The sequence below is a fragment of the Gracilinanus agilis genome, chromosome 6, assembly GCF_016433145.1.
Source record: "Gracilinanus agilis isolate LMUSP501 chromosome 6, AgileGrace, whole genome shotgun sequence".
Taxonomy (NCBI): domain Eukaryota; kingdom Metazoa; phylum Chordata; class Mammalia; order Didelphimorphia; family Didelphidae; genus Gracilinanus; species Gracilinanus agilis.
The window spans coordinates 130,829,411-130,844,299 of NC_058135.1; the positions used below are offsets into that span (position 1 = coordinate 130,829,411).

The following is a 14,889-nucleotide window of genomic DNA, read 5'->3' on the forward strand; positions in this document are numbered from 1 at the left end:
AGGGGAGAGGGCAAGGAAGCCCTAAACATTCTTGGTGCCCTCTCATCTGTTACTGCATGCTGAGTTGCCTGCAGCTGTTACCTAACTTGAATCCAGGCTGTCTCCTTGTGTTATGCAGGGAACAAGAAACCCACTGTTTCTGACTGGAGTGACATTTCCACCTGAATACCCTATCTATGAGGAGACCAGCATCAAGCTAACAGTCTATGATGTCAAGGATAAATTTCATGAAACGGTAAGTATTTGACTTTCAGTTTTATTGGCAAAAAAAAAAGGGAGTGAAGCTTTCCCAAGCCCTTAATTCTTCTTTTTTAATGTTTTCTCCAAAACCACATCCACGTAGTTTTAGCAGATTGTCCCTTTGTTATATTTATTTTATCCCTTGCCAAGAAGGTTTAAGTCCTTGATTAGGAGAAAAAGAATGGGGGAATCTTTTCTAGAATTTCACATAGTAAGTTTTAAGTGGGTTACATTTGAAGTCTCTGTAGACTGAGGGGGTTAATATTTTGTGCTTCTCTTTAATTGGTGGACAGAGAACATATGGAATAGATTGCTTTCAAGTAATCCTTTCTGAAGTATGTTACTAATCAGATAATGTTGCTCACATTGAAAACCAGTGGAATAGTGAAGTCTTTGACTATGAAAATCATGAATGTCCCTCATATTTTATTTGACTCATTTCCATACTGAAAACCTATGTACCCTCAACATTGGCACCTTTATTAGCTTCCAAGTGGAAGAGAGAACAGGAAAATAGAAACCTTCAACCTTCATTTGGTGATTTACATCAGGGCCTTTTCAGAGCCAACCATAGTTATGATCAAAGGAAGTAGTTCCCCATTATGCAATTCTAGAGTTTAAAAAAACTCCCTTTATACCTACTTACTAGCTATGCGATTTTGAGAAAGTCAATTCTCTTGAGTTTCATTAATGGTAAAATAGAGTTAATGTTCACTATCAACTTTTCAGTGTTATAATAAGTATATCAATAACTAATTCTTCAGCACTTTTTGAGTTTTACAAAATACTCATTATAAACAATCCTTTGAGATAAGTGCTATGATTATCTTCATTTTATCCTCCATTTAATAAAGCTGAGGATCAAGGTGGTTAAGTAATTTCAGGGATAGAGGGCTAGTATGTATGTGAGATAGGATCTGAAAGTAGGCCTTTTTGATTCTAAGCATATCACTATTCATAAAGGCAGGCTCCCTTTCTGTATTGCTGTTTTCGCCTCTGTAAAATTGATAAAGATGGACTAGATATCCTCTTTGATTTGATGATGATAGGACTCAGAAAAATCTATATGTGAATACAAAAATATTTGTGATGTTTAAGGAATAGAGAGTTCCTGGGTAAATGGGGCTTAAGGGAGGCTGCCTGCACTAAAAAGATCCCTTGGTGGATGAGTCTAAGACTTGTCTGGAACATATGTGACTTGTTTAAGGCCAGTTAGCTAGTAAGTGTCAGAGACAAGATTTGAACCCAAGCCCTGAATTCCACTCATTTCACTTTGTTGCCTTTTATAGATGTCTTTAAAATTTTTGTTCATTATTATTTGTCCACTTTAATATCTTTCAGTCAACTAAGACCCTTACATAGCCAAAAATATTGGCCATTAAAGTAATTTTTCTTTGGTGGACTACAAACAAAAGAAGAGAGATTATTTTCAGAAGGCTTCTTCAATAGAAGAATGCTACAGTCAGTAGCATTGCCATAGACAAGCTTATCCTTTTAGTTAGTTAGTTGACTTCTCAGAAAGCCTACAGAGGGAAGTTGAAAGAGGTCTTTGGGATAAGATATGGACTGGGCACCCAAGGAACATGGAAGAAAGTAAGTAAGACACAGAGTAGGGATGTGTTCTTCTCCATCTTCCCATTCATACCTCTGGCTTATACCTCTATCTTTCTCTCCTACCAGTTTTATAAAATAGAATAAAGAATACTGTGTGAAAAAAAAAGAAAAATCACTGAACTGTGAATTCAGGACATCATCCCTAGCTAGGTGACACCAAGCAAATGACTTCACCAAGTATCATAGATTCTAGAAGGAACATTAGAAATCAAAGAGGAAAATTGTTTCATTTTATAGAGGCAGGCCCAAGATCCAGGGAGGTTGAGATTTGTCCAAGATTACACCCAGGTAACAAGTTAATAGATTTCAAACTGAGGTTTTGGAAATCCAAATACATTGTGCTTGCTAGGGCACTTCAGCTTCCTCATTTGTAAAAATGTGCGGTTTGGACTATATGATGCCTGAGGTCCTTTCTGGCTGACATTCTCTGCTTTTATATTCATTATGGAAGGATTGGGATAAAGTCATACTTTTAAAAAAAAGATATTCTTACAATAAAGAAGTTATCTTAGTTCTGAGGTTCATTGAATGTACAAGGATTTTCACATCAAGGGAATAAATACTCAGTGAGATGGCAATAAGAATACTCAGAATAAAAGATGTTTGTGGTCATTGTAACCAAAGGGAGATAAGACAAATCACTGAGAAATAAATCCAAAGCTGTTTTTTCAAAGACCTTTTATATTTTATAGCTTTGCAATTTTGCCTATATTTTCTGTTATATCACACTTTCTGTTTTTAACCAAAATAAAAAAAGGCACTTTTTTAATTTTTTGTGAGGGAAGTGAGGATGGTGAAGTTAATTTAAGCCTGACAACTAAAAAGAATTTGTAAGTTTGTGCACTTTTGTATTCCTATCTCCTTCCCTCTTCTACATAGGTAAACTCTCCCTCTCTCCCCCTCTTCTCTCCCCACTCTCTCTCTCCTTCCCATGCCCCCTCAAGATAGAGAAGTGAAGTGCTGGCCTGTTTCTGTGTATTTATTGGGAGATGGCAGGAAGAAGGAAAGGAACCTTTGCTTCAGGTAGAAGTAGAGAGTCACAGTGGTGAAGAATGAATGAGGGGAAAAATTTTTATTAAGTAACTATACTTTGCTAACGGTTGGGGTTACAAATAGAAACTAGCTCCTAGTCTCAAAGATAAAGATTCTAATGGGAAGAGACAAGATGTATAAAAGATTTTAGATGTAAATTTAAAGGTCTTTGGTTTGCAACAGCAAGGCAAATAGTGATTCATTTTCTTTAGTGTCATTTCCAATAAAAAAACCGTTATCAGTTTCTGATGTTGAACCATTTGATAATGTCAAGTACCCAAGTGTTCTGTTCTGGATCTTCAAGAGCTGGGGCTGATGAGGAGGCCATGCTATCTACAAAAGTAGTGCCGTGTCTGGTATCTGTATGTTTGGAAATTGGATCCAGTGGTAGGCATGGTAGGCCTCTTCTCCATAAGGATTCTGTACCATGGTGAGGACTATGGGTAGACCATACTGGAAGGCAGGCTGGTGCCCTGTGGAATGATGGAGAGAATATATTTGACATGGTAGTGGTAGTGATGGTTTGGCTTGCCTGGCACATGCCACCTCCAGGTTATATTGCTACTTCAATCAGACTACTTTCCTTGCCCCAGATATGTTATTGGTCCATGGTTGATATGGGTGCTGGCAACTGGGCTGATGCCTCTTTTTTTCATAGGAATTGCTTGCCTGGATGATGGCTGAGTGTAGACGCAAATGGGACAGGCTAAAAACAAAAACGAAGGCCCAATGCATTGTAATTTTCAAGGTACCATCACATGCAAAACAGATCATCCTTCTAACAAATCTGGGAGTAAGATACAACAGAGATTGAACATGGGGATGATGTTGCTTTTGTTTCTTACTTCCTAAGTTGTTTTTGTTTGTAATATGAAGAAAACATGAACTTCTACAAGTGATTTTCCTCCTCCTTCTAAATATGTGTCCATGTTAATATCTATGAAAGGGGAAAAGCAATGAGCTAATTCATTAATTAGGTTTTATATAGAATTCTATTATGAAAACTGATTGGCTTGCTGTCAATGCTTTGTTGTTTTATCAGAAGGGTTACAACATTACAAAAGATTGACTGGCTGCTGGGAAGTACGATTCATAAGATTCAAACATACTTACCAAATGCAAATAATCAAAAGTACACATTACAAATATTTGTCATTTGTTCTGATACCCTAATTAAGGCAGAACCTTTTATTCAAAACATTGAGCAATTAGTTTTAGTGATGGAAGAGGTGTTAGAAATTTAATTCACTTATAAGCTATTTGTTCATCTTACCTTTTGAATGTCAGTCTACTTGAAAACCTACTTTAGATTAAGTAGATTTGACTTATGCTTCTTTTTAGAAAATAACGTAAGTGCGAAGTATTTTCTGTAGTTAGATATTTATGTATTCATTGTATTGCTGTTGTTGTTTTGACTCTTTGTGATCCCATTTGGGGTTTCCTTGACAAAGATACCAAGTAGTTTGACAATTAGTTCTCTAGCCCATTTTATAGATGAAGAAACTGATGTAAACAGTGTTAAATGACTTGTCTAAGGTCACAGAACTAGTAGATGTCTGAAACTGTGTTTGAATTCAGGCCTTCCTTACTCCAGGCCTGGCACTTTATATATATTGGGCCATCTAGTTTCCCTATCATTTATCATGATTAATTCTCAACATCAATGGGATGATCCTGTTAAATACTTCTTATTCATTACAAGAACTGTTCTCCTTTGCTTCAGCAAGGTAAAATAGCTTTGCTAGGTAGGTAGGTAGCTATGAAATAGTTCCTGAAATTAATATGTCCTTCTTGGACCATGGAAAAGATATCCTTGTTTTGCTCCATGCTGAAAATTGGAAGGGAGGGAGAACGGCTATTATTCCTATTTTCTTTAAATACAGATTCCCAATTGTCGGCAGGAAAAAGTTAGCAATAGGCATGTAGGTGGCTCATTGGGGTAGAGAGCCAGACCTGGAGATGAGAGTTTAAATATAGCCTCAGATACTTCCTTGCTAGGTGACACTGAGCAAATCACATAAACCCTATTGCCTAGTCCTTATTACTTCTCTGCTTTGGAACCAATGCAAAGTATTGATATTAATATGAAAGGTAATGTTTAAAAAAAACATTGACCCTAAGAAGGTAAGGGTTTAAAAAAAAAAAAAAAAACAGGAACTGGTACTTGAAGTTACTGTCCTAAGGAGTTTCTAGAAGGGTCTACCTTCTACCAAAGCAGGTCAGCACCTTTTCTGCCACTCCAAGAATTGCCCAGGACACTGAGAGGTTAAACAACATTTGTTCAATGCAATGCAGCCTATATGTGTCAGAGGTGGGACTTGGAGCCGGGATTTTCTGGTTTTGGGTTAGCGCTCTGCTTATTAAATCATCATGCTACTTTTTATTTTGCATAGATAAGTTAAATTCGAAGCTTGTCTTAGCCCTAGATAAGAGAAAATTAACCTCCTTTCTTCTTTGCAAAGGTGGGGGAATTCCACCTAGGACTGTGGAACATTATGTATGTGTGTGTGTTTAGAATCCATTGTTGGTTAGTTTTATAGAAATTTTCTGTTTCTTTATGTCTCTCTCTCTCTCTCTCTCTTCTCCCTCCCTCTCCCCACTTCTCTCTTTCTTTTTTCTTATCTTGGATAGGTTACTGAGCAAGGGAGAGTAGAAGGGAAAGACTGATAAATGAACATGTAAAAAGATTATTTTTTATTATTAAAGCTTGTGATTGAATTATAACTTATATAGCTATCACATAAGCTTCTATATCAGCTTGGATTTGGTTCTATGCTTCAATCAGCAGCAATAGTTGGAAAATTAAATAGAACTTTACTCAATACTAAAACACATCCAGAGATCATGGCTGAGAATTTTAGCTCTAATGACCTCTTTCTTTGCCTCATTTTGTGCATCTTTTTTTAAAAGTATTTATTAGTATATGATTAGTATTATTAGTATATTAAATTAAAATTCCCCACAATCTGCCTTCTTCCCTCCCTTCTGCACACTAAAGAAGGCATCATTTGACAAATATATATGTGTGTGTGTGTGTGTATACATATACATACATATATATATATGTATAAACACTATGGCTTACTTATTTCTATTTCTTATTTCTTTCTCTGGATGAGAGTCTGTTGCTGTATATTCTGTTCTCTTGCTTCTACTAATTTTGTTCATAATTTCATGTATGTCTTCCCATTTTTAAAAATTAAATAGCTCATCATTTCTTATGGTAGAGTAATATTCCATCACAATCATATGACATAATTTGTTTAGCTATTCCCCAATTGATGGGTATCCCCTCAATTTTTAGTTCTTTGTCATTACAAAGAAGGCTGCTATAAATATTTTAGAATTTAGATTATTTTCTTTTTTCCCTTATTAACCTTAAGATATGAACCTAATAGTGGTACTGATGGATCAAAAATATGTACAGTTTTATAACTCTTTGGGCATAATTCTAAATTTCTCTCTTTTCTTATTTCTTCAGTAACTAGCTTTTATCCATAGATTGTAGGAGCTTAGGAGTTATGTCTGATGGTATCCCAGGAAGAGGTAGATTTGGGTTCAGATAATCTGGGTTAAATCTTTACAACTCAGTGTCCTGAATTCTAAAGTGCAAGTACTGGGTTTGATGACCACTAAAATTCTACTAGCTTTAGATCTGCTATTGTATGGTTTGGAGCCAGAAAAAGATGTGTACAAATGATCTTTTCCAATACTTTAGTTATACAGATGAGGAAATTTAGGATTGGTGTATGAAATGTTCAATACTTCTACCAACACCTCTTAAAACTAGAATGACTTAATTAGGGTCACCAACATAGAGCAAATGGCCCGAGTTCCCAAGTAGAGAGAAATAGCAGGAGGGTCTTTACTATTTGTGCTTTATCATGAGAAGGATGCATAATGATGAATAAATATATTGCAATATGGATGGGTTTTTTAAAAGGATTTTAATAGTTGAGTAAGAAGCATCAGAAGGGAAGGAAATTAAGAGGGCATAGAGTATCCTTCCTTGTTACCACTCTCAATTGTAGGGTAAATTGTAGGGTAATATCAATTGTAGGGTAAACTACAGAATAATTTTTCCACTGATTGAAATTCCAGTTTCTTTTTCATGTTTTCCTCAGCCCCTTTGCTCCAGGGGTGGATATGATAGAAAACATTTTTTCAATTTTAATTTATCACAGACTTCTAACAATTTAGAGTTGGAGCAAATTCTGTCTCCTTTTGGAAACTGTGTCTACATTAAATGGTGATCAGTTGCCCATGTTACTTGCAACATTCTTAGGAAAAGTCCTCAAATTATACCTTTTAAAAAGTGTAGTGTTGGCATAAACCAGTGCAGTGACATTGACATTCCTATGAAATATAGGCAAAGGGACCCTTTCATGATCTGAGATTCATTTCCATTTGGGCTTTCAACTTAGTAACATAAAAGCATTTCAAATTAGATAGTTTTCTGATTAGTTATGTATGATCCAGGCGTTTACAACCCCATGAATGGGCATTTGGGTCAAATTTTAACTTATTAAAAGTCCTAAATACAAGAGAGATTCCCCAGATTTGTAGGGAAATAGTATGAAGAACATGTTAACAACAATCCTCCTTGGGTCTAGGGCAGGGGTCAGCAACCTTTTTGGCGTTGAGAGCCATAAACGCCACATTTTTTAAAATGTAATTTCGTGAGAGCCGTACAGTGCTCACAGTGCAGCTCCTGTAACAGCGCCTGAAAAAAAATGACTTTATGGCTCCTGCAGAAAGAGCCATATCTGGCCTTCAAAAGAGCCAGATATGGCTCGAGAGCCATACATTGCTGTCCCCTGGTCTAGGGCCTTTTCTTCACATTCGGCAATCTCTTTTTATTTCTGTCTCCCCAGCATTTCTCATATCTTGCCTTTCCTCTGCATTTCCATTTTCATCACCCAGAGCATAGTCATCATTAGCACATGCCTGTGTTCTATTGAAGTAGTCTCCTAAGCAGTCTTCTGGCTTGTACTCTGCCCCCCATCCCTGCCACCACTGACTGTCCAATGCAACTTGAAGATATTCCCAGAAGAACTTATCCCAAGATGCCATTGTTTCCTGAACCATCGCCAGTAGTCTTGACTTATGTCTTGTCTTTATCACTGGGGTGTGTGTGTGTGTGTGTGTGTGTGTGTGTGTGTGTGTGTGTGTGTTTGTGTATGTCTCCATCCTGGAATATAGCATTCCTTGCCAGGGAATTAAAAGACATTAGAACCATCATTTTCTATGAAATAAAGCCTTGGAAATAAAGGGCAAATATCTATCTATCTATCTATCTATCTATCTATCTATCTATCTATACATGCATATATATGTATATATACATTTAATTGTATATATACATATGTATGTATGTATGTATTCTTGATGACCCTGGAAGAGAGTGTGGCTGAAGACTTTGGCAACTCTGATTCCTATAACTTCAGTTAAGGCAAGGCATCATCACCCGGTGATGTCTTTAGTCCTCTTTGAAATGAAAGATGAATATACAATTTCCAGAATCCGTTACCTTAATATTTAGAGCGAGTTTTACCACATTTCTTCTTAAAAATCCACTCACAGGGGCAGCTGGGTAGCTCAGTGGATTGAGAGTCAGGCCTAGAGACAGGAGGTCCTAGGTTCAAATCCGGCCTCAGACACTTCCTAGCTGTGTGATCCTGGGCAAGTCACTTGACCCCCATTGCCCACCTTTACCACTCTTCCACCTATGAGCCAATACACAGAAGTTAAGGGTTTAAAAAAAATCCACTCTACAATATTGACTCAAGTTCAAATTGCTTGCTCTTGGGCCAGAACGCCTCAAAAATCAGTCTTGGCCTGCCTTGTCATAGGATTTTTTTTTTTAAACCCATACTTTCTATCTTAGTAATAATTCTAAGACAGAAGGCAAAGGCTAATCAGGCTAGGATTAAGTAAATGACTTAGCCAGGGCCCAAATCTAAGAAGTGTCTCAGGCCCAATTTGAATCACCTAGTTGCTTTTTCTTATCATAATTTTTCCCCCTTAAGAATTCTTTGCTCTAATCATACTATATGAAACACACACTCTATAGCTATATACTCAGTGCAATTGAGTCTTGTTGGCTTTGTCAATGCTGTTCTTTCTACCTGGAAATTCCTTGTTCCCTCTCTTTCCCTGCTGTGATCTATATTTCAAAATCCAAATCAAATGCCACTTCCTCCAACAAGTCTTACTTGCTCTCCTGCTAGCCAGTAAATGATTTCCCTAGGGGACTTCAAATTGTAATTTGCTTTCCTCTTCTTTGTGTATCACATAATATTGCATATTACAGTTATCTATGATTGTGTCTTCTAGATTATATACTTCAAGACAAAGCCCTAGGTATACTTTGTATTTTTTCCAGTATCTAGCACAGTTTTCAACATACAGTGAGCCCTCGAAAAATATTTGATGAGTTCTATAACACTCCCTGGTTTCTTTTTTATTGGAACTTTGAATTTCAATTCTGTCCCAAAATCTTTTATTTACCTATTATATGTAAATTAGGCATTGGTGATAGAAGACCCAAAATGTCATGGCACCAGCTCTGCCTTCAAAGAGATGACATTTTACTGGGTAAATTCTTAAACAAATATATGTGAAGTCATTTAAGGAGAAAGAAAGCAAGAACAACTTGGGAGAGAATCAGAAAAGATTTCATAGAGGGGACAGCACCTGGGTTAAGCCCTATTTGATTATGAGAGTCAGAAATGAGGGACCAGATTCCAGATAAAGGGTATGACAGGTTCAAATGCACAAGTAGAAGATAAAATATTGAGATCAGTGAATAGAAAGAAATTCAACTGACGATTATATGCAAAAGAATAATATGAAATTAGCTTGGGAAGACAAGTTGGAGTTATATTTTTAGGGCCTTAAAGGTCAAGCTGAACAAATAAGTATAGTATCCTAGTGAGAACACTCAAGATTTTTGAATTTGTGAATGAAATGGTAAGAACCATACCTTAGTAAGATTATTTTGGCAAACATGGAGAAAATGGATCAGAAGATTGTGGCTGTTGGAAAGGACCTTAGAGATGATCCACTACGATCCCATTTTACAGATAAGGAAACCAAAGCCAAGAAGTTATTTGATTTGCCCAAGGTCACAGGGGAAGAAAACCTCAAAGCCGAGTGTTTGAACACAGTTCCTCAGATTCCAAATCCATTTCTCTTTCTGCTGTACCAAAATTGGAGAAGAGATATCTTAGAAACAGGCAGGCCATTTAATTAAATTTTTTTCCCATTTTTAATATTTATTTTTATTCATTTTTAACCTGTTTACATGCTTCATACCCTTACTTTCCCCTCGCCCCCCACATTACCCCCACCCATGGCCGACGCAAATTTCCACTGGTTGTAAGTTGTGTCCTTGTTCAGGGCCTATTTCCACATTGTTGTTAGTTGCATTTGTGTGGTCCTTTCGAGTCTACATCCCCAATCATGTCCACCTCAACTCATGCATTCAAGCAATTGATTATCTTCTATGTTTCCTCTCCTGCAGTTCTTCCTCTGAATGTGGGCAGCGTTCTTTACCATAAATCCCTCAGAGCATTTAATTAATTTTAATGTGCCAGTCCTGTGATTTCAGTAATGCCTAACCCTTTGTCATCCCATTTGGGGTTTTCTTGACAAAGGTTCTGGAGTGGTTTGCCATTCCTTCTTTAGATCATTTTAAAGATGAGGAAACTGAGGCAATTAGGTTTAAGTGACTTTCTCAGAGTCATATGGATAGTAAGTATCTGAGGCCAGATTTGAACTCACAAAGATGAGTCCTCCTGATTCCCAGCTCAGTGCTCTGTCCCCCCGCCTGAGATCTATCCCCTGAGCCCATCTATCAACCTGTAGTTTAAATGTTGGGATAGTAATAAAGAAAACTGGCGGCAAATATGATATGGGAAGGAGTGAGGGAAAGTGAAACATCCAGTATTATTCAAAAGTCATGATCTGGGTAATTGATAGGATGGCAATCCACACAATAAATAGAAGTAAATATGGAGAAAAGGCAGGTATTTCTTATTTGTTGGGTGGAGAGGTAGAGTTGGCAAGAAATGAGATAATTATTCCTATTTTGTTTGTTGAACTTGAGGTGTCAGTAAGAAATCCAGGTGAAGAATTTTGGCAGGCAGGTTGGTAGAATGGGACTGATGTTTTGGAGAGACTGGATAGATATTGCTGCAGTAATCATCTGCAGAAATTCCACATGGCAAGAGACTGAACAATGAGAAGATCTTGAGAAAGTGAAGGCTATGGGTATAAAGAGCTCTTTCTAGGAGCTTGGTAGTCAACGGGAGAGGAAGTGGGATGGTGGTTTGAGGACATGGAAGGGTTAAATGTAGATCTTTGAAGTCTGTGGTAGGTCTAGCATATTTGAAACCATCAGGACAACAGGGAGTAGGAAGAGGATGAGGATGACTGATGGAGCAAACTGCTAAAGGAGATAAGACATGATCCAGAGATTATGAGTTAGCTTCTGTAAGAAGGAGGACTACTTCTTCGGAGACATGAGTATAGAGGATGGATGAAGGTTTAGAGGGCTTTTGAGAGAGAGTATAAGAGAGTTCAATCAATCAGCAAGCATTTATCAACCAAGATATTGGGATACAGTGATATAAAGTGTTACAGAGATGCAAAGGGGTAAAAGGGAAGTACTCTTTAGAGGAAAGAATAGGAGCTGGACCTTTGATTTCACCAGAAATTCCTCAAGTGAGTTAGAAGAACCTGCAACGGAACCAGAAGAACATTATACACAGAAATGGAAATATTGTGGGATGATCACTACCAGCTACTATCAGCAATATAGTGATTCGGGACAATTCTAAGAACTTAGGGAAAAGAATGCTACCAACCTCCAGAGAAAGAACTGTTTGAGTAGAAATGCAGATTATAAGCAATGATTTTTCACTTGCTTATTTGGATTTATGATTTGGTTTTTGGTTTTATAAGATTATTCACTTACAAAAATGAATAATATGAAAAAATGTTATGCATGGTAAGACATGTATAATCCAGACTGAATTGTTTGTCAACTCAGGGAGAGGGGAGGGAAGAAAGAGTGAGACAACATGAATCATATTACTTTGGAAAACTCATGTGGAAATTGATTATTAAAATATAATAAAGAAAATTTAAATTTAAATAAAAAAAGAAGAACCTGCTACCAATGCAGGGATCAAAAGATAAAATCATAGCAGTTCTTTCTGCCAAATAGCTTATTTTTTACAGGATAGAGTTTGGCGGCATGCATATTGGCAAGCACATGTAAACTACATTCAGAATATATGTTCTTTAATGTTTAACAAAAGACATGTAGCCATAATTTCATAAATGCTTATTAAATTATTAGGTTAAATGACCATTTTAAACTGACTATGAAGCAACTTTATTTCTAATGTCTTAAAGACTGTATGGCAGTGGAGTGTCCAAGTGGCTCATTGGATTGAGAGCCAGGCCTAGAGATGGGAGGTGGTCCTGGGCTGAAATATGACCTCAGATACTCCCTAGCCTTGTGACCCTGGGCAAGTCACTTAATCCTCATTGCCTAGCCCTTTCCATTTTTCTGCCTTGAAATCAATATACAGTATTGATTCTAAGATGGAAGGTAAGATACACACACACACACACACACACACACACACACACACACATATATATATATAGTGTACTGCCTTTTATGGGTTATTTAATGGTTATTGCAATTAGGAAAAGTGCATATTTATCTGAATGAATTTTTTTTTATAAAGAACTGAATGCAGAAAAGTGCTTCTTTATTTTTATTTATTTACTTATTTTTAAATTTAAACCCTTACCTTCTGTCTTGGAATCAATACTGTGTATTGGCTCCAAGGCAGAAGAGTGGTAAGGGCTCGGCAATAGGGGTTAAGTGACTTGCCCAGGGTCACACAGCTGGGAAGTGTCTGAGGCCAGATTTGAACCTAGGACCTCCTGTCTCTAGGCCTGGCTCTCAATCCACTGAGCTACCCAGCTGCCCCCAGGTATTTTTTTAAGAAAGATTATTGCGGTGCCAACCTAGGAGAAAATTAAGAATTGGCAATTTTTGTTTTTCTTTTGATAAATGTTATTGTTACAGATAATGGAGCTGGATAATAAGAGTCCAAAATGGATTTACAGTGGGGGGTTGACAATCCATTTAACTGGACATAACAATCCAGGTGACAATTAGGAGCTGTTTTTGAAGCCAATATTTTGTAATCACCATGGAGTTATTTTCTACCTTATAGTGTGTTTTCCCTTTATATCTTAGATATTTCTCCTATTGCTCTATTATTCCATATAGTTTTTACTCCATAATCAAGACTAGAACTTAGAATATTGGAATACTTCCAATTCTGGATTTGCCCTTTTATCTGTCACTGGGCATAGCACATCAATATGAATTCAAGTAGCTAGTTTTCTTGAGTTCTATGCCTTTGATGGGAATAGTATATCTGGCCAGAATGAGGATATACAGGTAGGTAATGTGGTGGATAGAGAGCAATGCATCTGGATTTAGGAAGACCTGAGGTCAAATCCAGCCTCAGACACTAACTCTGTGAACTTGAGCAAGTCACTTAACTTCTGTTTGCTTCAGGTTCCTCATTTGTAGTAGTAGTAGTAGTAGTAGTAGTAGTAGTAGCTGTTGTTGTTAGTATTAGACATTTACCCCTTTTTCTCCTGGATTGAGGAAAGTTTTCATGTATCTTAACATGCTTCCCTGTTACATCTTTGTCTTACAAATCTAACTTGTGGTATTCTATGCTATCACTTTCTCCTGAATACAGTGGAGCAGAGGCTAGTAATTTAAAAGATGAGTTTGCCTAGGACAAGAGCTGGCTCTTAATTACTAAAAGTTTATATAAGCTGTACCCTCAGGAACAAAAGGCAAGCCAAAAAAGGCTTACTTCAGTCACTTGAATGGAATTATGATTGTAACCAAGTTCCATCTGGCTCTGAGATTCCAGGGCAAATTATTTTTAATCTTTGCAGGGAAAGCCATGAGATTGTAGTGAAACAGTGGGTGAGGTCACATTCTGAAAAAAACACCTAGTGACATATGCTTCCACCGCACAAAAACTGTCTTCTTAGATTGCCTCAAACCAGGTTTACATGGGTTTCATTGTATTAACTCAAACTAGCTCAATGCTGTGGCAGTTGAAGACTGGATTAAATGGTGAGATTGCAGCTGTTCTGAATATCAGTTGTCTGAGAGTTTGGTCTGCGTATTTGAAAAAATAGATATTAGTTTTTACTTGAGGATTTTGGAAAAACACAACCCCAGTTGAAAACAGGAAGATTAATCTTAATGGATGGGGACAGCAGACTATGCATTTTTAGTACATTGCCGTGATATTTTTTGAGAAATAGTTATTACTAGTTTTCTTTTTTTTTTTTTTATGTAATTTACATGCTATTTGAAAATGACATTCATAGTTCTCTTTGTGCCTTCTGGCATGATTTTAGTTATTTTTTTTAAACCCCTGCCTTCCATCTTAGAATCAATATCATGTATTAGTTCTAAGGCAGAAGAGTGGCAAAGACTAGGCAATGGGGGTTAAGTGACTTGCCCAGGGTCACCTGATATTAGTTTTCTGGATGTGAGGAAGTCTAGTTTTTCAGGAACTAATTAAATGCATTAGTTTTAAGTTTTTAAAAGTTAATTGAAAACATGTGATGGGACACCCTTTTTTCATATCCATCTTGGAATTTAATTTGGAGATCCACAAAGTATGTAAGACAGCCTTCTTCTGTGATACCAGAGTAACAAATACACCAGCTGCAACAGAGGTGACAATTTACCTACACGCATGTATACATATATTCCTTGGATTTTATATACACTTCATAGACTATAGACATGTTTCCAAAGTCCAAGGTCATAGAAGGTGGGTCTAATTCACCTATAACATGAGAATTGAACCCCTATTCAAGAAATCCATCTCGAGCTCTTTTTTAAACATTTGCTTCTACAAATGCTCGATCGAT

The 14,889-nt window shown here is 36.9% G+C and overlaps 1 protein-coding gene across 2 annotated transcripts in view; it reads left to right on the forward strand.

Annotated features, from left to right (window-relative positions):
* INPP4B (inositol polyphosphate-4-phosphatase type II B) overlaps nt 1–14,889 on the forward strand; it is a 483,546-nt gene that overhangs the window by 45,990 nt on the left and 422,667 nt on the right. For both annotated transcript variants that reach the window (XM_044680328.1, XM_044680327.1), the window contains exon 4: nt 119–235. In XM_044680328.1, coding sequence (XP_044536263.1) covers nt 119–235 — 117 coding nt within the window. The remainder of the gene's footprint in view (nt 1–118; nt 236–14,889) is intronic.